At 47.4% G+C, this 24,735-nt stretch overlaps 1 protein-coding gene across 1 annotated transcript in view; it reads right to left on the bottom strand.

Annotated features, from left to right (window-relative positions):
• Positions 1 to 1,729: 1,729 nt before the first annotated feature.
• The window catches only part of UBE2R2 (ubiquitin conjugating enzyme E2 R2), a 53,098-nt gene continuing 30,092 nt past the window's right edge, over positions 1,730 to 24,735 (bottom strand). The window contains exons 2-5 of the mRNA XM_035100481.3: positions 11,360 to 11,446; positions 9,315 to 9,412; positions 7,530 to 7,664; positions 1,730 to 6,024 (exon numbers count right to left, since the gene is read on the bottom strand). Of these exons, the coding sequence (XP_034956372.1) occupies positions 5,802 to 6,024; positions 7,530 to 7,664; positions 9,315 to 9,412; positions 11,360 to 11,446 (543 nt within the window). The 3' untranslated portion in view covers positions 1,730 to 5,801. The remainder of the gene's footprint in view (positions 6,025 to 7,529; positions 7,665 to 9,314; positions 9,413 to 11,359; positions 11,447 to 24,735) is intronic.

Below are 24,735 nucleotides of genomic sequence, written 5' to 3'. Positions count from 1 at the left end.
AAAGTGCTTCCGGGTGCTCTACAGCGACACACCCACCCCCTTTGCTGGAATTAGGCTTGAACATATGCTACTTGGGGTGGTGTGGGGGTCAATAGATAACTGCTGTCAAACCTAAATGACATGAGGGGAAGGCCCCATGGGGTTGCATCCAGTCTCTGGGTCAGCAGTTCCCCACTCATTGTAGGTTAGGCCCGTCACTTCTTCCCCAGCATAAGGCTCCCTCTTACCTATGTTTTCACCTTTGCCTGCCAATGCTCCTTGCAGTGTCTTGGGTGCAAAATCATGCTGGTAAATGGAGACATCTGCAATTCTAAAATGAGGAAATTTGCATAGCTTTTTATTTGTACAATTCATTCTCAAGAGGGAAAAAAATCAGGCTTCCTTAGCATTCTTTCTGACACCTGTCTGACCTGCCTTCTGCACATGGATCCACTAAGGGTCACACTTCAGTACTGAAATCTACTGAAACCGTTTCAGCTAACTTCTATTTAGAATTTTAACCCACTAATGCAATCTTTAATTCCCTAAAGTGCAGCCATTCGTTTTTGTAACCTCACTGTTACACAAAAGACGTTTTTCCATACTGTACTAGATGCAATCTCTGCCTTTCTCAGAACATAAGATAGCAAATTTCTATTTAGGCACATTTTCAATTTAAGTAATAATTTATGGGCAGATCTACCTGAATTTATTTAACCAGAATAAGGATTTCAAATAGCAGCCTACTGGTGCCTTGTGTGGGAAAACCCCTCCTGCTTAGGATGTTTACCTTATGAGCCATCACTTTCCCAAGTTCCGCTTTCACCTGCATTTTATTCCATAATTTTGGTTTACAGCAGTATTAACCTTGGAGATGCTCTCTTATCAAAGCACACAATGCCCCTTTAATCCATCTCATGATGCAGGTTCTGCCTTCCACAAGCTTATGCCATAATAAATTAGTATTTAAATGGGCTATGTTAAGATGTATGCAGTTTATCCTACATAATTGCTCAATACCTCAATGGCAAGTTTAGGTGGTACTTTTAAGGGAAAACATTTCTTTCACTTTGCACCAGAATAAAAGGAAAGGTAACACCAGTGCCCTAATATCTTTTTCTGCTGTCACAGAGAAAGCAACTGTTGGGCAAAATCAGAACGTTTATCTCCTGGGTCAAGGGAAAGGCAGTGTAGCCAGAACCCTCTGCAATTATATAATCACAGCAGCAGGTGTTGCGGACTGCTAGGCTACAAACCACGTTTCCAAAAGCAAGGCACGTGCATTACTAGCCCAGTCCTGAGGTTGCAAAGGCATAAAATGGATCGTTCATGCAGCAAAATGCCATTTATATCATAGAATCGTAGAGTTGGAAGGGCCATGAGGATCATCTAGTCCAACCCCCTGCAATGCAAGAATCTATAGGCTTCCATACACCTATACCGATTGGCAGGCCAGCTTGTGTCTATGGAAAAGGAAGCTCTATTCTAAGTATCTTGGGGCAACTGCCAGTAACGATGGGCTGGCACTGCAGGATTCTTAGCCAAAGGCCCATCAAAGCTACTTGAAAGCTTGCCATTTTTGTGGTTGAGGGAAGCATAGGGTTATAATACTGGACCTAACCACATGGGCATGTTCTCTTAACAGTAGGGCCATTCTCAAAGATTTCTTTAAAAGACCAGTGAAGAAACTTAAGAGACATCCACATCTACTCATTTAATTTTAGAAAAATACCCGAAGAACATGAAGATGTCAACTTAAAAAGAAAAAGTTTTCTTTTATTACAATTCTTATAGGGGGTCAGTAAAGAGACTGTTCCTTCTGAAATGGCAAAAAAAACCCAAAACCTGAAAGCATGAGCTATCCTGGTGTGACTTCTAATATCCTGCTATAGCCTTCATGGCACTGAAACATTTCTTCCCAAGTAGAAGTTGCCCAATAGCTCCTACCCTTTGCCTGTTTTTCCTGTTGTGCTATGGTGCACATGGCAGGTGGTTTGATTGCTTCAATTTCCACATCTGTTGAGTTCAGAAAGGGTTCTGGTTTATATTTGTGTGTCAGCAGATTGCTGAAACCAATGCTACCCTGCAGGCCACAACCTGCAGGGGAAGCTGAGGGATGGAGCACGCTCCTGGGTTTGCTCTTACCCATTTTCTCATGAAGGCAACACCCACCCTTGGAGAGGGAAAAAAAACAATTGAAGAGTACTGTACTATTATGGCATGAGCTAGTACGCACTGCTGCCACCACTTCACTTGGTACCTGCTCCATCAACATGCAAACTCCAGCTGCACCAGGTGGGTTCAGAATGCAACATCTGTGGGCAGGGGGAAGCAAAAAAGGGGTTAAATGGCAGAAGCTTCCTTGTGTGTAGCCCCATGCGAGTGAGCAGAGAAGTGCTTCATAGACCCCACACCTTATTTTGTGTTTTAGAAATACATGCAGGGAAAACACATAGCTGAACATGCACGGAAGGGACCTCTCCACTCCTGGAGAGACACGTATGTAGTGACAACAGGAGCCACTAGAGAGAGGGCTCTCGTCTTTTGTCACAGGGAAGGCCACATTCTGGTTGTTTCCAGGCGATCACTTTTGCAAACAAAGAAGCAAGTGGGAGCGTGCCGGGGGAGAGATTACAGGAGGCCTCACCTCAGCAGATGCTGCAAAGGGTGTTGCGAGAGCCCATCATGTGAGACATGTAAGCCAGTGTTAACTAATAAAGGGGGCTTTCGGACAGGGAACTAACAATAGAGGTGTACTTTATTTCACATTTTATTAGTAGACAGATGTGCAGGGGGGGGAAACTAAATTACCAAAGGAAAGGGAGACAAAACACAAAAAGAAAAATATGCATTAGTTAAATCTGGTTTGGTACGTTGCATCAACCAAAGTGGGCGAGGAGAGGGAGGAAGAAAAACATCCAGGATTTTAGCACTGAAAAAAAGAACATATCAAGATAGAATTCTAGTGCTCCCTGCTGGTTTCAGAAGGATTTAAGAACTGCATCTGAATTGGTTTCTGAGTTGGAAATGTAAACGCAGACATGGGTGGGATAGGAGAGAACCAGGCGACCAACCGCTGGCTCCAGTAAACATTTGTCCTCAATCTCTTAAGTAGCTTGATAGTTGCATGTTGGTAGGTTGGTTGGATCTCACGAACAAGGAAGCCAGCAAAGTCAGCAGGCAGTGACATCATGATGGGTTGGGGAGAGTCTGCCTGGCCAAGCAAAGAGGAGAGCACAAACTCCCAGAACAGGTGCTCCCCACCCCCCACCCCCCCAAAAGTGTTATGGCAAGGGGAGGACAGAGGTATAATAATGCATCTCACACCACCAAGTTTGAGAATACAAGTCACTGGAGAGCATACAGTGAAAACGGTCAAAGTACAAGAGAAAAATAGCTGAAAGACGCAGTATCCTCATTTCAGGTTGAGCCAAGAGCGACAATCCACTCCTCCCTATCATCACCCAACTCAGGACAAGGAGCCACCCACAAGCCTAAATTTGAACAAAAAATGGTAACTTTCATTGGTTGCCCTGTTGGGAGAATTGGTGGCTGTACTTGCAGTGCCCATACACACACACACCAAGTCCTCCAAAGCGTACACACACACACTCCGGATTGTCTTATGACTAGTTGGGAAGGGCTATGCATTTCAGTTCCTCTGTTTACACTCCAACTGTGCCCAGCATGATGTCCTCTCCCATCTGGCCTAGCTCAAGTCCCCACATATGAACTCCATAGCAGCAGCACCAACAGCTAAAATAGTCCGCCACCCTCCGATCACAGCTGCAATGGATTCGGAAATCATCGCCCCAGGCAGGAGACTGAATGATGAGCTGCCCATGCAGAGGAACCAACAAGTATCTGCTGGGGGCTGGGCCACCAAGAGAGGTGTGTGGGGGGCACTATTCAGTTCACAAGGTCTCCCAGAATGCACAGCTATAAAGCAGGACCTAAAGTCCAGCAGTAGGGTCATGGTGAATACCTGGGGTAACTCATCAGACCACCTCCAATGGAACTGGCTTGCTCCCTTTCCTGTAGAACCAGAACGTTCACAGCAGGGATCCCAACATTCAAGAGCGAAGCTGAGCTGGAATGGGGGCAGAGGAATCTGCCATGATGGGGACCACTTGGTTTCTACCTCTCTTCTTGCGGTCGTCTCTCATCACAGAGCTTCCCTTTCCTCAGTAAATTCAAGGCCTAGCAGAAATGTTACAGGAGCGCCACAAAAGCTACCATACAGCCAATACTTGTCTACTGAACCCACCACCGTTGCAGGAAGTGGCCACGAAGCCCTCATTAACCCCCAAGGCTGTGAGCAGCTAACTTTCTCCACTGGAACATTGTTGTGGTCTGAACTTCTACACAAGAGCCGTCTCCCAGGATTGTGGCCGAATTTCAGGACAAGCATCGAAGGCAGCAGGCGAGGCTGACACAATTCTCCGTAGCAACATAATCTCTCCACTTGGAATGCCACCGTGCAAGCAAAGGGAATGTTTGCATGTGTCTAACTCATACTGGCTCATCCAGGCATTTAAGACAAGGTGTGTCTATGGCCTCCGGTCTCTTTTAAGACAACCAAGGTTAAGCAATTAGAATCTGCCTCCGAGAGTCTGATCTGGGAGCCTGGAAGCCCTCAAGAAATCCTCCCCAGACCCAAGGACTGTCCCTGCCAAGGCCCAGCCCCCCCCCCCATCACCTGGCAAGAACGCCCTCCCATAGACAGCATGCCAGGCATCCATCTGCCTTCATGGCGTTGTGATCCTTCAGCATCCTGCCCCAGCTGGGACTCAGAGAGCGCTTGCCTGTGCTGGGGCCCCCGCAGGGAAGTGGCAGGTCACAGCGTTTCAATTACCTTTGCCCAGAACTAAGAGGCTGCTGGGGCTCTGCATTCGGAGGGACCACAGGAATAGCTGCCAGCATTTATCCCCTACTGAAGATCAGCAACTAAAAGGGCTCAGTGGGACAAGAATACAGAGAGTTTTGAAGTGTTTATTGGAAGGTTCATATCACAAGACAACCACCCTCTCCCCACCCCAAATCTCTGGGTGGAGGGGAGTAAGATCCTTCCCCCCAACCACCCCTCCGTCCCCATCCCCACACGCACTTAGCAGAACTGAAATGGAATACTGGACCTTTCAGCGCCAAATCTTGTCAAGCTCAGTACAATGGAGCTGAGGCTCTCTGTCCAACACCTTAGAAAAGGGGGAGGGGGGAGAGGAGAGAAAAACCACCACCACAAGGCTAAACAAGTGCGCACGCGGCCATCGTCAACGGAGCAGCGGCAAAACCTCAGGAAGTGCTCTGCAGCAGATTTGCAATTTGTACTTGTCCCTGTTTAAATGCAGCTCGTGGGGAGCAGCCCCCCACAGTCTCCGGCGTTAAATACATTAAACATCTTGATCAAAGACTGTTTAATTCAAGATCCTAAACACAGAGCAAACCTGTTTCGAGTCAGGTTGTGAATGCTCCTGGAAAAGGCGGCAGGGAGAGTGAGAAGGGGTGTGTGCGGAAAGAGCATCGCTTTCTTCCTTTCCTTGAGAGAAAAAACAAAACAAAAACCCAGAACACAAGTGACGGGGGATGGGGAAGAATGCAAGAATGGTGACGTTCTGCAGAGGGGCTGCCTTCCAAACAGAACAGGAAGGGGCGGCGGGAAAGACCGAGATCCATACAACAGGAGAAAGCAGGAGGCGCGGGCTTGGTTGGTATCCGCCCCCCATGTATATATGTATTTTTTGCTGAACTGTCACTAGGTTACCGCTGCTCCCCACCCCCTCTGGCACAGCAGGCGGAGCGGGGCGGGGGCCGGAGGGAGCAGGTCACGACTCCTCGTTGCCAGAATCGTCGTCGTCGTAACAATCGGCGTCCTCCTCCTCTTCCTCATCCTCGTCGTCAATGTCATCGTCGTACAAGTCGTCATAAAGCAAATCTGAGCTGTTGTCACTGGAAGGCACTTTAGTTTTGATGCAATATTCCGCCAGCGTGGTAGGAACCTTCACCCCGTCCTTTTCCGCTTCCGCCTTGGTGGCCTGGACTTGTTTCCTGGGAGGTGGGAGAAAGAAAGGTGCCACACAGTTAGGACTGCCCACCAGATGGCCATGGCAGGCAACCTTGTCTTCAACAGGCCTTCGCTGTGTGCACCCCAACGGCACATCCACCCAGTTGGCCCAGGGCAGAACTAGGAGCCCCCTCCCTGCTTGCAGGGCAGAAGGCAAGAATTTAAGCAGAGCCTGCTGGATCAGGCCAATGGCCCATCTAATCCAGCCTCTGTTTTCACAGTGGGCCAACCAGATGCCAATGGGAAGCCAGCAAGCAGGATTCGAGCGCAAAAGCAGCCCTCTCCTCTTCTGCGATGTCCAGCAACTGGTGTTCAGAAGCATTACGCTGCCTCCTACTGCAGCATAGCCATTGTGGCCAGTAGCCGTCAATAGGGCTCAGCGATTTTGTCTGATCTCCTTTTAAAGCCATCCCATTTGGTGGCCATCACTGCCGCCATAGTTTAACTATGTGCTGCGTGAAGAACCTGTGCAAATCTGTGCCACATTTTGAGAGCACCAGACATACTTGACAGCCCCTCTCTGCTCTCCTGCCCCCACTCTCTCCCTTCTGTGGCTGGCCGTCTCATGAACCCCAAGGTTGGCATACAGGGAAAAGTAACGGCCACTGAGTCAGACAATGGTTCTGGGGCACAGCAGGTCAGGCTTCAGCGGTACTGTCACAGGATCCCTGGCTACTGCCTCCAAACTCTGGCTGTGTAAGGAAGCTTCTACAGCGGGGCTAAGGGATCTGTCGTCCCCACCCCCACCCCACACCCGTTGCTGTAGTACAACTGCCATCATCCTGGACCACAGACTGGGAACCAGCAAAAGCTGGAGGCACACAGGATCTCCACCCACTGCTCCAATATCTTTGTTTTTCCTTAGGGAATTGTTTTGGTCTGATGGTGGTGAGATTTTTCCTCCAAAAGCATTTTATTTTTAAAATCTGGTTTAAATAAAAAAAATATCTGATTTAAATAAAATATATATCTAAAAATCATTGATTTTTATCCACCCTGGTTCACAGAACACAGAAAGCGTGTTAATGCTCTTGTCCATTTGCCTGGTGCCAGCAAAGTCTCACTGGCTTGACTGGACTTATCGGCCAGAGATGGAGGGAGAAAGAAGAGGAACAGCTTCCCCTTTTAGGCTTAGGTGCACCGCAACTCTCTGGGAATTTCACATCGAGCAAGGAGGTGAAATTGCAGGCAAAAAGGAAGAGGTATCGCATGGCTTCTAGAGATTCCTCGGAAGGGCCAGATGGAAGTACGAGGGGCGAGGGCATGTGAAGCCACAAACACCTCAAATGAAAATCTGACTCCCAGTCCAGGTTGCTGGGAGAGGGACCACAGCAGAGGCCAAGATCTTCCAGTTCACCCTCCCACACACCAGGTGGGGACTTTGCTCTTCTCACACATTCCTCAAGGTTTGGCCCAAGAAAGGAGAGCAGACCGCCCACCTTGGATATCCCACCCACCCGGAGTGAGAGCCGGGTTCTGCTCGCCTTACCGAATGATCTCAGCATATTCTTTGTCTTTGCCTTTGCTGTCCCTCCATTTCCTGAACATGACCGAAGCATCGACGTTCGCCGGAGAGAAGGTGTTGGGCTCATTAAGCAAAGAGATGACGCTCAGTAGGATAGTCCTGGGAAAAAGCATGAGGAGGAGGAGGAGGAAGAGGAAGATGACAAAGGGGAAGGGGAAGAAGAAGAAAAAAAGAAAGAATCAGGGCCACAGCATTGGGCAAGTCTGCATCTGCAAGGATGAACAGCAGGTTGTGATTCTGAACAGGTTTTGTCACAGAGCAACCACATTAGAGGGGAATTTCTCACTGGCAGGGATCAAGTGCTGCATTCAAGCCTGCCATTTAAAGCAAGGGTGGGGGACCTGGGATCCTTTAGGACGGTATTGCTGGGCTGCAATCCCCATCACCTCTGGCCACCTGGTTACTTTGCCTTAAGATTGATGGGAGTCTCACAACATCTTGGGGGCTCATCTCCGATCTGAAGCTTGCAGCCTTAACCCCTACCACTATTTTTGCACATTCAGGACAGGCAAAGCAATCTTCCATGAATCTTCCATGTGGGGTGCTGGCAGGAGTTCTTACACAGCAATGAGGTACTGAACCTCTCTGCACCAAGGACACACGATGCCTGGTTCCCCAGACCCAATGCTTTACTCTTCTGCTGGTGCATGGCTCCATCACCTCCCTCATGAGCCTCACAATAAATAATAACAGCCACTGCTGCCACACGAAACCCTCATGAGCTTCTGAACTTGTGTGCGACCACAGCTCATGCTTAAAAAGATAATAAATAAATAATTAAAAAGATGGAGCCCAAGTTTCTGCTGCAGATCTGGGATTCAGGGTTTGAAGAAGCAAGGCCAACATGGTGCCCCCCCCCAACAGCACAGCCAACAGGCAGGGACAGTGAGAGTCGGGGTCCAGAACATCTGGGGAGCATCCCTTGGATAATAATAATAATAATAATAATAATAATAATAATAATAATAATAATAATTTATACCCCGCCCATCTGGCCGGGTTCCCCCAGCCACTCTGGGCGGCTTCCAACAAAACATTAAAAGCTTCCCTAAACAGGGCTGCCTTGAAATGCCTTCTAAAGGTCTGGTAATTGTTGTTCTCTTTGACCTCTGGTGGGAGGGCATTCCACAGGGTGGGTGCCACTACCGAGAAGGCCCTCTGCCTGGTTCCCTGTAACTTGGCTTCTCGTAGCGAGGGAACCGCCAGAAGACCCTCGGCGCTGGACCTCAGTGTCCGGGCAGAACGATGGGGGTGGAGACGCTCCTTCAGGTATACTGGGCGGAGGCCGTTTAGGGCTTTAAAGGTCAACACCAACACTTTGAATTGTGCTTGGAAACATACTGGGAGCCAATGTAGGTCTTTCAGGACCGGTGTTATGTGGTCTCGGCGGCCGCTCCCAGTCACCAGTCTAGCTGCCGCATTCTGGGTTAGTTGTAGTTTCCGGGTCACCTTCACAGGTAGCTCCACGTAGAGCGCATTGCAGTAGTCCAAGCGGGAGATAACTAGAGCATGAACCACTCTAGCGAGACCATCCGCGGGCAGGTAGGGACTCAGCCTGCCCTGGACACAGAATTGACCTGTGCCTCCATGGACAACAATCCATAAAAGGTTATCTGGTGGTACCCATCACTTCTTATTTGCAGGTTGGAAAACGTAGAGAATGTCAACAGAGAGAGAAGAAGGACCCCCCTCCCCGCTCCAGAACTCAGTTGTGCATTGGTACAGAAACCTCTCTCTGAAGGGCCTTACCTGACATTCTGGGTTGGGTTCCACCTTTCAGATGGCAGCTCTCCACTTTGAGGGTCATCTACAGGTGGGTGAAGGATTGAAATACATACATCTCCATTCTACCAAAAGAGAATACACACACATGGTCAGCTGATTCAACGGACAAAACACCTTCTGCAGAGTATACAGAGCAGGGCTGAACGATATATCGATACGGTCCAAATCCAGTTTGAACTCCATATTGTGATATTGGTTGCATATTTTTGACCTGGCAATATATCGCGAATCATGATGTATGTGTGTATGCTATGCAAAAACCACAATGAGGGGGGAACGGTGAAGCCAGCCAATGCTTCTCCCAATTTCTGCAGCTCATTAATTCTGCTGGCTCAACTCTCCCCTGCCTCCTGCAGGGGGCAGCGAATCACAGGAGCAAGAGCTTGCAGAAATCACACTGTGTGGAAAACCATGAAGTCAGTGCCCCATCCTTATTTCAGACATCGTGGTCTAACGCAATGTTTAGCTGGTGATGTATCACAATGCTGAAAAGCAGATATCACCCAGTCCTAATACAGAGCAGCCCACAATAATACAGAACCACCCCACATACACACCTCTACTTATCGGGTTATGTCCTGAACTGAACCGTTTTCACTAGAGGGAAGGCTGCACTTTCAAATGTTAGCCACCAAGAAAATATACACTTCCAACGTTAAGAATACAAAATACTAACCACTGCTTAAGTAACTCCTCTCAAAGGGCTTCCTTCAACCCTTTGTAAAACATACAATGCTACCTCGACTTACAAATGACTCGACTTACAAATGTTTCGACTTACGAACGGAGCTCCGTCCGCCATCTTGGATGCGGTTTAGATAGGATTTTTTCAATAAGTTTTGAATACGGTTTTGTTATGTTATTATTATGTCATTATTTTTTTTATTTTTTTTTAGGTTATGTTCTGTTTGTTATGATTTTTTATAGTATTTTTTCCTTTGTGTGATTGTGTGTGTATTTTTTAATTCGCAATCTAATAAAGTTTATTTTATTTAAAAAAATAGATAGGATTTTTTCGACTTACAAATTTTTTCTCCCAATGCATTCCTATGGGATTCGACTTACGAATATTTTCGACTTACGAATGTGCGTTCGGAACGCATTAAATTCGTAAGTTGAGGTACCACTGTACATTTATTTCTTTAAGCAGTGTTCCAAAATCACAGTATTCCACAAGGGGGAGCCAGAGCTCTCTGAAAAAAGGGAATGAAGTTGCCAGCAGCACTTCCTGATCTAGGAGTTTCCTGCCTAAACAGGAAAAAACCCTTTGCTCCAATAAAAGGATTTTTTTGGGGGGGGGAGAGACAGACAGACAGACAGACAGACAGACAGACAGACAGACAGACAGACAGACAAGAGGCCGTCTGGCAAACCTGACATTAAAGAAGAGTTTAATTCTGCCATTCTGGCTCTGCAGATGAACACCCCTTTAGAAGAGCAAAGCCCAGAGGCTCTGGCAGCAAGAAATATGAGACTGGGAGTGGGGGTGGGGGAGATGCAGAGCAGCTGGGAGGCTTCCCTCCTCCTTCAAGAGGCCAGAGACTGGGTTAAACATGCCAGAGTGTTTGGCTTCTCTAACCTTAAGGCAAAGTTCACACACCCAATGCAGGTCCTTCTGATGGGCCAACCCATCAGAGAGCACACAAGTTAAGAAGCCCAGGACAGCAGCAAGGCTGGAAACAAAGAAACAGGCAACCCCAGTCCCTGCTTTTGCAGGAGAGAGAAGAGGAAGCTTCTGTAGCAGTAGCAAGCGTTTCTGCCAAGTGTGTTGTGGAGGAGAAAAGCACCAGGCAAGGCTACCGCTTGGATTTCAGCCTCTTTCTTGCTTCAAGTGCTCCAGAGATAGTCCCATTTAACTTCATGGCGGTGAAGAAGGTTTAAATATGGGCAGGGGGGAGAGAAGACAATGACGGAGAGAAAGAGAAAGGAGGAGAAAAGGGAGGTTTTGATGCCCTGGTAAGGAAAGAGGCCACAGCAGTTGAAATTCTGACACCACGAAAGACACCTACCTCATAAATGTTGGGATGCCACATTTTGGTCAGGAATCTGAAGGTAGGTGGTGAATATGGGTAGTCCATAGGAAATTTAATATGCGCCTGAAACAGAGAACAAAACCCCCAATTTAAACACTTGTTAAGCTCAGCAAAGCAGCAGCAAAAAAATTCACACCCATGCTTGCTCCACTACCTCCACATTTGGTGACCCTGAGATTGGAGCTGGACAGACCGAGTGTCATGGGAGTGAGGACCTCACCTGGGGTTGGGGGGGGGGGGGAAGAAAAGGCGGCTGACCATGTTGCAAGAGGGAGCTTTGTGATAAGAATGAAGTTACAACCACAAGAAGTTTGCAAGCAAGTGTAGTGGCTACGGAAATATTTTGCAGAGTTTGAATTAGAAAGTAAGATCACAGGAAGAGGGGGGAAAGGGCCAGGACACAGAGCTCAAGGGCTGAAGAGCTGGAATAAGTTGTAAATGCATGGACTAAAAACTTGAATGGTAATGTCGAAAAAGGAACAGGTCGTCTAGTCCAAGCCCTACCAAAGTCACTATTACTACATCCCTGAAAAAGGTGGGGAACCTCCAGTGAAGAAGATAACGGAGCCTCAAGAAGAGGGGAAACTGTAACCAAACAGAAGATTTTAGAAGTCATACACAACATCCTAAAAATATATAGGCAGACTTGGACTGTGGAAACCTGGGTACAAAGTTCGGCCACAAAGTTCACAGGTTGGCCTTAGGTTAGAATAAATGCTAGTGATTGTTCAAGGAGGAAAGAGGGTATAGTCTTGTGTGCCATCTCAAGTGCCTTGGAGGAAAGGCAGAACATAAAAATGTAATACATGATAAATAATAAATTTCTGGACAAGACCAGGGAAACTTAAGCTTTGTGTGAGTGCAGGCATATAGCAAATGACATTTCATAACTTTTAAAAGCATTATTATATTAGAAAGCAAATGTGGCCCAATGCAGATAGCTTTGGAGACACTCAAAGTACAGTACAATACTGGTAATCTGTGTGCCTAGCAGTTTAGTGCAGCTTCAAGCAACAGCTTTCCAACGAGATGTACGCAGCAGCTGGTGTTTCAAAGTGGCACCACGTGGCATAACCAAATCTAGTGAGACCAACTCCAGTTCTGACCTTCCTCTGCCAGCTCCAGGTCATTAATGACTTCTGGAAGGTCTATGTGCTAACATAGACTTCTCATTCGGCAGCTGCCCCCAGCTGAGTTAATGGACCTCCCATGCACAGCTTTTTAAATGCACTACACATACACAACTGTGAAAAAAGGCAAACGACACGGTGGACAGAATTCACCGGAAAAGGCCACTACAAAAATGTTTTAAAAGGGTTAGTGCAACAGCAGCATGGCCAATTCTCTGAGGGCAGGATTCCCCTTGGCTTTTGCCCGAAGTAGGTTTGCATGACGGGAAAACTCTCAGTCTCCTAGGAACACGCCAGTGGCTCTAGCAGGCAAGGAAAACCTTCCAGCAGGCCTGGCTTAGGAAGTGGTAGCCACAAATAGGCGGCAGCATGAAGATTAAAAAATAAAAGATGTGTGTGTTTAGAAATAACATACATGAACATGGCTTTGCTATTTATAGCTGGAGGAGTTTTCAACCCCAAAAGCGGCAGATTGTGATTTTGGAGTGAACACTGAACATTTCAGCCCAATGCATTTGAAAACAAGCAGATGGTTACTTTCTTAAAAGGGCAGTTGAACACAGGGAGGGAGGCAATGCCTCATGCAGACAGGCCACCAACCACTCTAGCACCACAATGTCCACAGTGACCAGCACCAGTAGCCAACTCATCCAGGCCCCCCAATAGGTGGCCTCTTTTTATTTGACCAGAAGAAGATGGGGAAACAGGATGGGTGTACGTGGTGGGTACCCATCATTCACCCAAAGCTACTAAGGTGGGTCTCAACACACAATATTAAGAACAGTTTGAAACAACTCGCAATCATAAAAATAAGGTGGCTCCTAAAAACACAGACCTCAAGTATCAAGGGCAAGGGTAAGGGTAAGGAAGTGCTTCACCGGAAGCTATACAATGAAGGAGGCAGGTGCGCCTTGTAGGGAGGGAGCTCCACAGCGTAGGGGCCACAACAGAGCAATGTCCTCTCCTGGGCTGCCACCTCTCTGAGCCGCTGAGGGCAGAGGAATTCCCAAGAGGGCCCCCTCTGCTGATCTCGGCACCCGAGAGGGTTTGTAGGAAAGGAGGTGCTCTTTCATATATTTGGGCCCTAAGCCGTTTACGGCTCTCAACACTAACATGAGCACCTTGACTTGGGCCTGGAAATGAACTGATAGCCAGCACAGCTGTTTTAAACTGGGGGTTGTAAGAGATGTAAACAGAACACCGGCCAGCGATGGTGCCTCTGTGGCCCCCTCTGAAGCGCCACAGAAGCAGAGTCACTCTCCAAGGGCTGGTTTGCAGGTGACAAAAACTCACCACAGATGTTAGTCTCGTTTTAAATGCATGCCATGCTTTTGTGTTTTAAACTGTTTCTAATTATCTCATGTGCCATTTGCCTTGAGACGGTTGCTTAGAATGAAATTAATAAATCGATGATGGTGATAATAATAGAACCACCAACATGTTTTTCAGCGGAGGTGGTTCAGAGCGCCTTGTGAGTAAAAGAGCAACAGCAGGGTGATGTAATCGATGGGTGAAGTCAGCAGGCAGTGTACAGCTGAAGGCTATTTTGAGGAGAAGAGTCCTGATCAAGCAGCTCTTTATGCAAGCAAGGGATTCTTCGTCCACTTCGCTGTCTAGGGCATCCCTGCCTCCCCACAGGGCACCCAGGGGTGCTGCTAACGGTCACACCGGCCTGGCAGGAACATGCTTGCACATTAGTGTTCCTGCAGAGCTCCGGAGCAAGCTGCGGGGCTGATGTATCTCTGCTGCGGGAATCCTCGGGTTCCTAGAAGGCACGGCAGCAGCCAATAGTCACATTTCACATTTGCAGTCTCTCAAGCCAGTTAGAAATTGAGCAAAGAGCCGTTTCTTTCATCTCAGAAGACACCCACATGACCTCACATTCAGAAATGTTACATAACCACCACCACACACAAAAAATATCAATTTAGAAGATTGGGTGTGGGTGGCTGGGAAGATCAGAAATGATTACACTACAGAAAAGGAACAAACAGAAGTATATTCAAATCATATCAAATACGGTTTTTACAATCAGTGTACCATTATTATTTTTAAAAAATGATAAACAGGACCCTCACCACCAAAATTTAAAGTACCAATTCCAAAGCAAATCCATGTTGACAAAACATTTATGGCACTCATAAGAGCTACCATAATACCCACAAAATACAGGAGCTGTATGCTGAAGTCTGTTTGATGGGTGGCATTATTCAGCAGTGTGCTAGTGCTTAATACCCCATGTTTCCACTTGCAAAAAGGACAGTATGGGCCATGCAGTGGTCTTGTGGTGGGGGGCCCCTCCTCCCTCCTCCCTTTAGAAGGATAGGCTTTTCCATCCCTGAGCACAGTGGTGCCTTGGGAACGTGACATCAATTGCATAAGCCGTGGGATTCCCTCTGAACTTGCAGCAGCAGCTGGACCCTGCTGGCTGAGGACATTGCAGCTTTGACAAGCATCTGAATTTGAGAGTTTCCTTTCATTTACCAGGGAAGATTCCCCATTAATAATAAAGGAGGGCGGGGGGGGGGGGACATTCCCAGATTGTTTCCATGGCAACAGCTCAGAGCTGGAGGTTTCTATTCTGGTTCCAGGAGATGCACAGGAATTTCTTCCCATGAAATAATTCCTCCTCTTTTCCACCCTAAGGTAACAATCAGTGCAGGTTTGTGAGCCCATTTTCCTTGGGAGGAAGAAAGAGAGAGAGAGTAACTCTTCTCCAGGCAGACATTTACAGGGATGTGTGAAGCAGTTTCCAGTGCAACTTGATGGTGCCAGTTTTTACCCCCAAACAAATAATGCCTCCAAATGCAGCTGACCCATAGGAGAGACACCTGACATTTCTGGATGCACGCACATCTGGTGGCACACCCTGGCAGTGCATTTGAGGCAGCCAGGCAGCTGATGAAGCTCTGGAGCTCTCACTCTTTGTCTTTGTCCTTTTGCATTGGCTGCGAAGCTGAGCCATGCCAGATGCTGGAAAGGCAATCTCCTGTATGTCCCCTTCAGCCCTCCACATAACTGCTAAAGCATCGGGAGCAAGAGGTTTGCATCAGACTTTGATAACAGCCTGTTGCCCCAGTTGTGGACTCCAGTGAAGGGTAGGTGCGAATGCTGGGGAAACCTGAACTAGTTCACAACCAAGATCCAGGGGCACAAGTACCCTGGCATTTCACGGCCCAATGTGGGCACTTTGAAATTCTTCTTAACACTATCTCTTCCCAAACCAAGCTCAAAGTACTTCCTCATTAAGCATCCATTAGGAAATTAAAAATAAAGGAGCCAGCATATTCTAGGGGATGAGACTTTGGGGTGGCCAACCCATGTTGCACAATTGGGTACCCCCATTTGCTTTTCATTCTACCTGCTCTACCCTTCCTTTCCATACCTAAAACTTACATAAAAGTGGAGAAGCAGGTGGTGGTCCAGGTCTTTATTTCAAAGCCTGCCTCGACACTCTCAGATCTCTGCTTACAGGATGAAATTTCAGCTGTTAGGCAATCTCAGAAACCGGAAGCTGGCCTGGAGCAAGCCTACCTCCTGCCCTCAAGTGCTGATGATGTCATTTTAACATTAAACGTCCTTATCAACATGGAAAGGCAACATCCTGCTCAAATCACAGCTCAGTTGCAATTCAGCCACCAGGTTGCAATGAGAAGCCAGCAAAATGGGTCACGGGGCAATGGCCAGCCTTGAAACAAACCGTGTGCCCAGTGCCACCGCTGGCTCGTCATTCACCATCTCTGCACACTAGGTGGTGTTTGGGCTGAGACTCTGGCAGCCAGAAGCAGGGTCTTGTGGCTCCGCTTGTGCTGGAGTAGTTTTTTCCCCTTTTCTGTAAATGGCAGAGACGTGATGAAGCAGAGTACAGCTCCTCCCTTGGCAACGGGCAGGCTGCATGTTCTGAAGCAATCCTTTCCCTTGCCAGGCAGGTTTTGCTTTCTGCTGCTTTGTCAGCACAGGTTGCCGGTGTCCGCCTGCAGCAGGGCCTGAGCACCACAAAACGAGGAGGGGAAGGACGTGTAGCACAACAGCTGCAATTTTCACCCGGTTCCAAGTGGAGCTGGACCTTAGGGTGGGCTAGTGAGCTGCACCACACTGAGCGGAGAAGCAGCGGCAACACCTTTCAGAAGGAAAAAGCAAGAGAAGTGCACCAAAAAAACAGAGAAAGATAGGAAAGTGAAAGAAGAAGAACGGGACAGTTCTAGGAAGAAGCTGGAGTTCCAGGTCTGATTCAGGAGCATCTCTTGGGGTGGGGAGCCTGTCTCAGCCCACATTTCATCACGAGAAACCTTCCAGGGGCTGCACACCAGGTGGTGGGCAGGGGCAGAGGCAGAGGCAGGAGTGAGTGGGTGTGAATCTCTGCACATAAAAGCCAGAGGCTGCTACACACAAACACCTCCCTCCATCCAGGCAAGCAAGACACGTTTATCACGTACAAGCACACATTCTGCCTAGAAACAAGAACTCAAGAAGGGTACGTTGAGGAGTGTGGTCTGCAGAGAGTTCCAAGGGCCAGACAGAGAAGCACTGAGGCCATATTTGCCCCATGGGCTTGGAGGTCCCCCAGCTCCGCTTTAGGAGACACTGCCAATATATTCTGCTGTCTAATGCTGTGCACAGGTTTGCTAAAGCAGGTTGGGCTTGGACAGGTGTGAAACGCAACTGATGGAGATAAGATAGGAAGGATCTAGATCCCCCCCCATCCTCGCTATCTCTGCCCACTTTGATAGAGGACCACCACATATACTTTGAACTGGCAGAGAGAGAATGGAAAAGCAATTCAATTGCAGACTAGAGGAGGCAATAAGGACACTGTTGGGGGACTGGTCTCACTTGGTAAGAAGCACCACCTGCCTTGGGCTTCTTAAAGGAGTAGGCAGAGCACAAGACCACACACCTTGCAGCGATTAGCATGCTGGGCTGCACTCCACACCACGAAACACCAGCTGTTGTTGTTGTTTAGTTGTGTCCGACTCTTCGTGACCCCATGGACCATAGCACGCCAGGCACTCCTGTCTTCCACTGCCTCCCGCAGTTTGGTCAAACTCATGTTCGTAGCTTCGAGAACACTGTCCAACCATCTCATCCTCTGTCGTCCCCTTCTCCTTGTGCCCTCAATCTTTCCCAACATCAGGGTCTTTTCCAGGTAGCCTTCTCTTCTCATGAGGTGGCCAAAGTATTGCCACGAAACACCAGCTACCATTATGCAAGCCAAGAACTACCGTATATTCCGGCGTATAAGACGACTGGGCGTATAAGATGATCCCTAACTTTTCCAGTTAAAATGTAGAGTTTGGGATATACTTGCCGTATAAGAAATACGACCTGACGTATAAGACGACCCCCGACTTTTGAGAAGATTTTCCTGGGTTAAAAAGTAGTCTTATACGCAGGAATATACAGTACTCTGAAGAATGGATTGAAATATCCCTTTTGTTGTATTTTTGCACCAGGGATATACTCTGCAGAGGCATATTTATTTACTTCACAATAAGAACTGAAACACGCCAAATATTTGTGATCAGGATGATCCGGTGTTTACCTGCCTCTGGGAAAGACACCTTCCACTCCCAACTGTTAGTGCCCCTGGAGAGTCCTGAACCAACATGCGCCTCTGCTTCTGCTGCTCCCAGTTTGTAATGTGGGAATAAGGACTAGCCTCACAGGGCAGTTCCAAAATGACAAACAAAGGAGAATGTGCCAAGTGCTATACAGTTTAACAGGCTCCATCCTCGTGTTCTTCAAAAGGCATAAACATGTAAAAAGAGGAATGAACTAACAATTCAGGCATGGTTTGCTTGGCACAGACCAAAGCAACCTGAAACCAACACCCACATTAGCTCCCACTCAGCTGGCAGAGGCGCCATCACTACACATGAATACGGACATATTCTATACTAAGAAGTATAGAATTTGTGAACAAACGGTAGCAGAAGATTTGGCCTTTAGTTCTCCCTCGCCCCCCCTTACAAAAACTCACACTATTAGCAGACAGTTAAGGTCTTCTTGCACTGAAAAAATCCACTAACACAGGTGTTTTGAGTGCTTAAATCCTACAGAATTATGGCCATGCTATTTTTCCCGTTGTATGCAATTAGAGAAACTCACAAGCTCATCTGCTGCTGCCTTTTAGGTGAAACACAGGCATATGGTTCAAAAGGTACAACTTGAAAACTGGATTTCTGCTTTGCATGTGCCTCCTGACAGCCTGGGAAAGGTTCTCTGACAGAAACCCTAGAGAGCTGCTGCCAGTCAGTGTAGACAATGCTGAGGTAATGGGCCAAGAGTCTGACGTGTTACAAGGCAGCTGTCTATGTTCTTAGAAGTTCAGTCTAAGGACTGCCAAAGGTAAGATTCCTCCACTCAGCCATAAACTCAGTGCGGGACCTGACATGTTTTCTTAGTGCAATCTCAAGAGGATTTGAAACCGCAAAAAATACGGGACCAGAGGATATACCTGTTAACATTGATTTTAGGCACAGTGGTTTGTGTGCAAAAAGGAATCCGACGACCGACCAGCCACTGAATGTTCATTTGGGTTTAACAAGAGGTGGCAGCGGCAGCAACAACTTCTGCCAGCCAAGAGCAGAGAAGTGACTCAGCACTTTGAGGTGTGTTACAATCTGGAACTTGCCCTCGTCACAGAGAAATTAGCAAGAGCCGTTGCTGCACCAGATGGAGCTGAAGGGTAAGCAGATCCTCCTTCCCCCAATAAAAAAACAGCACAACACTTCTTGCCGCCAAGGAGAAATTGGCCAGAGCAAGCTTGCAATTAAGCAACTATTTCTGCTAGAGGAACCACTCAAGGCTTTAAGCAGCCCTCAGTATCAACAGGCTGTCCAGGGTGGGTGCCGTCCATGTCAACAATAGCAACTAAAACAACCTGGGTGTGACCTGGGGGGGGGCAGCCACTGCCTCTCAGGGTTGTTGCAGGGATAATAAGGGGAAGGGGAGAACCAACCTGAGGTTCCTAATAAGGAAAAGCAGAATGTGAAACACAGGGGAGGCAGCATTCCACCTACGCAGGCAAGCAGCCCCCTGGAATAAACACTGGGAGTGGAAGTGGGTGGGAAAATAACAGAATCACAGAATTGCAGAGTTGGAAGGGACCCCAAGGGTCATCTAGTCCAACCCCTTGCAATGCAGGAATCTCAACTAAAGCATCACTGACAGATGACCATCTAACCTCTTCCAGCTCTTGGGGGAGTCTGTTCCACTGCCGAACAGCTCTTACTGTCAGAAAGTTCTTCCTGATGTTGAACTGGAATCTCCTTTCCTGTAACGTGAATCCATTGGTTCAGGTCCTACCCTCTGGAGAAGGGAAAAAACCAAGCTTTCTCCCTCTTCTATGTGGCAGCCCTTGAGATATGGAGAGTAGCACAGACTGTCAGCAACGGGAAACCACAAGGGGAGCTTTACATCACAACTTTACATGAATGAGCACAAGGAGCAAACAGAAGAATTATTATATGTATTTTTAAAGCACTTTTCGAAAGTATTCCCACAGTAGTTCACAAGAACACCTATTTAAAAATTTAAATACAAACAACCCTTAGACTAAAAGGCTGCAAAATTACAAAGGTAGCACAAAGGTGCTAAAAAGGAATGGTTGCTTGAACCCCACCACTCTCTTCCTTTTCAGAATCCTTGAGATTCCATTTCTCTCTCTTTTTTTACATCACTGGGTGCCTCCTGTTTTTTTGTGCATTTCCACAAGATAACAAAAGCAGCGTTAACAGCCACTAGGAATGAAATGTCATCTAAAAAGCTTGGGAAAATAAAGAGTTATTCTCCTGGAAACCGAGGATAAGGTGCCTCTTTGAGGGAGTGTGTTCCACTACAGAGTGTCACTACCAGGAGGGTCTCACCTCAAGGACAGGGACATATGCAGGAGGCTGGTGGCAGAGCCAGGAGGTCCAGAATTCCTGCTGGCCCTCTCAAGAATGGCCCTGTAAGCTGTGCACAACTTGAGCAAGAATCTCAAGCAACATGTTGCAGAGCTTTGGAGGAGTCTGCCCACTGCCGACTTTGTGGGGAGATGGGGAGCCGTTTAGGCATTCGGCAAACAGAGCAGCACTCTCTGAAGAAATAATTGCTTGTGATCAATTATTTGATCCTCTTAAATATTTTGCTCCTCTTAAATATTTTAGGCAGCTCTTTTAAATTGGAATGCCAGCAATACCCTCCAGCTAACAGAGCGCTCCTGAGTCACTGGCTGACAGATCCACCTTGATTCAGTGCCTCCTCTCCTCCTCCTCTTATGCAGTTCAATCTCATCAGCTCAGATTCCCACCCCCCTGGACACAAACACCCTCCCACTTCTCTCTTCCCTCCACCCCCTGCAGTCACATGCTCCGTTAAAAACACAAGGCAGTCACCTCTATCGCAAGCAGCCATCGCCCCACTGGAAGCAGCAAGGCGAAGGGAATTATTTATAGACTGGGGAGTGTAAACCAAGGCATTGCTGCAATGTTACACAACTCCCTCTGCCTTCTCGCCATCCTTCCAGGCAGCGATCCCTCCCAGAAGGACACGTCCCAAACCCTGCCTCCTTTCCAGAATCAAGAGCATTCTGTCTGTCAGCTGACAGACCAGTTTCTAAAGCCATGTAGGTGTAATAAATGGCACTGAGACAGATTCCTCTCCGCCCCCCTCATGACACCTCATCAATAAGCATGTCCATTTCTCACTGAGACACTCCAGGCTTAGAAAAAGGATGGGCCAGGAAAAGACCTGGGGGGACTGAGGCTGTTCCCTCCACATTCCCCCCCTCCTGATTTTTCCCTGGGCCCTAACATCTCTGTTCAGGCTGCAGGAGGAAATTTAAATGAGTGGGGGTGGGGAGTTTCTTCCACACAGAAAACCAGCATGCTGGAGAGAAGGGCACCTTAGACTCTTCCCCTAGCTTTCCATGTGGATGAAACTTTTTTCATATGGAACAGAATTCAAACAGCAAGCTGTCTCCTCCCTGCACATTAGGTGTAAGCCAGTAAACTCAGATTCACCATGAAGCCAGCATCTGATCTTAAGCAAGTCACTATCTGTTACAGCCCTTTCCTATCGGCACGAGGAAGCCAACATCACCGGCTTCCCAATTGTAGCTGTGACTGCTATTGTGGATTTTAAGTACTAGGATCAGTTGCAGAAACTTCTCTGCAATTGTGCGGTTCGGAATCTCCTCTGCCTGCAAGTGTGGGGCAGAATCCTGTAATACCAAGAGGCCATATTTCGCAATTGAGAAATTCTGTTTTAGAAGCTATATATAAATAGTTATTTTAAAAAAACAAAAACCACCTTGCAGTTCTGGTGTAATCAGGATAAAGAATCTCTCCCCTCTCCCCAGATAGTCCTCCAACTAAGCAACCATCAGCACCAGGTTTTGGATTACCTTCTGGGCTTAATCAGTGACTCCATTCTTACTCTAGCCATGTCCTGCAAAACACAGTAGAAGAGTAGAAGAAGAAGAGTTTGGATTTGATATCCCGCTTTATCACTACCCTAAGAAGTCTCAAAGTGGCTCACATTCTCCTTTCCCTTCCTCCCCCACAACAAACACTCTGTGAGGTGAGTGGGGCTGAGAGACTTCAGAGAAGTGTGACTAGCCCAAGGTCACCCAGCAGCTGCTGGTCTACAGCTCTTAACCACTACACCACACTGGCTCTCCCATTTTTAAACTGCTAAACTACTTTGGAGAGCAGCACACTTGGTAATAAGCAGGACACTGACCCCAGCTTCAGTTTTAACTGAAGAGTTATGGAGGAGTCTCCATCTGTACTGGAAAAAAAAGTAAATCACTGCCTTTCTGCCCTCAAGTTCTTTTTAAAGGGATTTAAACTGCAGGGGATTGTGCTATTTTAAGTTGCTTCTAGGGTGCAAAGCAATTGTCTGCCTTACCTTTCTTCGGTTTCTGAGAGCCCAGATTGACTTCTTCAAGCTACACAAAGAGGGTCTCTAGTGCAGCAGCAGACAAGAGAGCTAATGGCCAGAGTGAACCATTGATTGGGGACAGAGGATCAAGTCCCGAACATTTGGGAGAAATAGCTTATTTCAGAGATGGAATTTGGCTATTCAAAATGTTCCGCCTGTGTGCTGGATTCCTTAAGATCTGTTACCTTGGGTCTGGCTGCTTTCTTGTTCTCGATGTGCCTGATTTTGCATTTAAGCCTTTAGCATTGTTATTAATGAGAAGTTTTGAAGTTTATTTTAATATTGACTTTTGATTGTATACACATATACCGCAAGCTGCTTTGTTAAGAATGTGCTTGAAAAGCAGATTATAAATTCCTTAAATAAAAATAAAGACCAGTGGCTTTTTATTCATTTTTTAAAGATCAAGTTTAGTTCAGCGCAAAAGCACTGGGGGGGGGGGTGTACACACAGCACAATCCTCCTGGGATAGTGCAAAATGCAAGTGGAGCTTTGCATCTCTGGACGTTCCCTTCACCAAAGATTCCCTTCATATGGAAAGCATAAGCTTATCTGGATGGAAGCTAGTCCTTAGCTCTGGGGGGAAAGCTTGGCTAGAAAAGTCTCCTCCCAACATTCTAGAAACACAGGCAGCCAGCTGTCTTACTACTGATTCACACCATGAGTCCATCTAGCGCAGTAAGGTTGACATTATCCGGCAGCCACTCTGCAGGAATTCAGGCAGGGCTCTCTCCCAGCCCTAAATGGAGATGCTGGGGATTGAACCTGGAACCCTCTACACACAAGGGAGAGGTGCTGCCACTGAACTGGGCCCTTCCACAAGCTATTAACATGCAGAGTATATTGCAAATACTAGAGTTCTCCCCCGACTTGCAAATCTTCCCATTTATTTGGGTCGCACCTGTGAATGGACACTAACATCAAATCTGTGGACAAGTGGGAAAGCAGTCCAAGAGCACTAGCCGTATACCATTCAGTAACAAAAACACACACCATTTTGCACTTCTGTACAGAAAATAGGCAACACGCAGCCCCTTTCAGCAAAGGGCTGAGATGGAAACTGCTGCAAGTAAGGTAGCTCAGAACTCCATTTAGCATCATCAGATGCAGTTGGTGCCCCAAAGGAAAACTTGCTTGATTTTATTATTACATGGAATATCTGCATTATCTTTCATTTACATAATTTGTGGCCACCCAAGCAACATGCAAAGCTAAAGATTATTGGGCCAGAAGCTCCCATCCAACACATGAGAGAAGACAGCTGCACATCAAAAAGGTGGGGTGACAGCATAGCTGGAAAGGAGAGGGGGTGAGAACTGGTAGAGAAGGCGTCTTATTTTAGCAGCCCAAGGCTTAAATAAAACGCTACTTTCAAGACAACCTGCAGTGAGACAAATTGAAAGCTCCATTTCACACCAGGCTTAAACATCCCTGGAAATGGGACAGTGACAACATGCCTTTGCAAGAAGCACCTGACCCCCTGCTAGCACAACCTCCTGACACTGCTCTCCGGACTGAACAGGGAAGAGTCTTACTAAAGTACAGAAGCTGAAACAGAAGAGAAAATCTCATGTCACCTTTCAGGCCAACAGAATTATTATGGTCTGCGGGCTTCAGGTCTAGCTAGGTGAATTGAGTGTTATCCTGAGTTAAAGTGTATATTCTACAGCTGATGGGAAGGAACTGGCAGTGAGGTCAGAATGAAGTGCACAGAAGTTACGATGGTGATACCGTATTATAAAGAATGGCCATTACATACACAAAAATTGGTTAACCAATTAACAAAAGTACTGTGATTAAAATTGTAGATGGTGCCTATTCAGAGTAGACCCACTGAAGTTAATGGATGCACCTTAGTTATGTCAATTATAGTTTCAGTGGGACTACAGTGGTGCCTCGCTAGACGAAATTAATTTGTTCCACGGGTCAATTCGTGTAACGAATTTTTTCGTCTAGCAAGTCCCAGTTTCCCATAGGAATGCATTGAAACTTAATCAATGTGTTCCTATAGGCTCTGGGGGACTGGCAGCGGCATGCAACGGGGCTTCGGAGAAGGTCTCCGAAGCCCCGTCCGATGTCAGCTGTGTGCAAGGCGGCGGGGGTTGTGGGGAGAAGCTCTCTTCTCCCAGCCACCGCCTTGCCTGCCTCCCCCAACACGGAGCGGCGTTTCGGCTCCATCCCCCCGGGAAAGGAAGATTAGCTGTCAGCTTCCCTCGCTAACAGCTGATCTTCCTTTGCCGCTTTCTATGGCCTTGCTTCGTAAGACGAAGCGGCGGCCATAGAAAATTCCGTTGT

This window comes from Zootoca vivipara, chromosome 10 (genome assembly GCF_965207765.1).
Source record: "Zootoca vivipara chromosome 10, rZooViv2.hap1.1, whole genome shotgun sequence".
Classification (NCBI taxonomy): domain Eukaryota; kingdom Metazoa; phylum Chordata; class Lepidosauria; order Squamata; family Lacertidae; genus Zootoca; species Zootoca vivipara.
The sequence above is the reverse complement of the archived record's forward strand: the minus strand, read 5'-3'. Positions and strand labels throughout refer to the sequence as shown.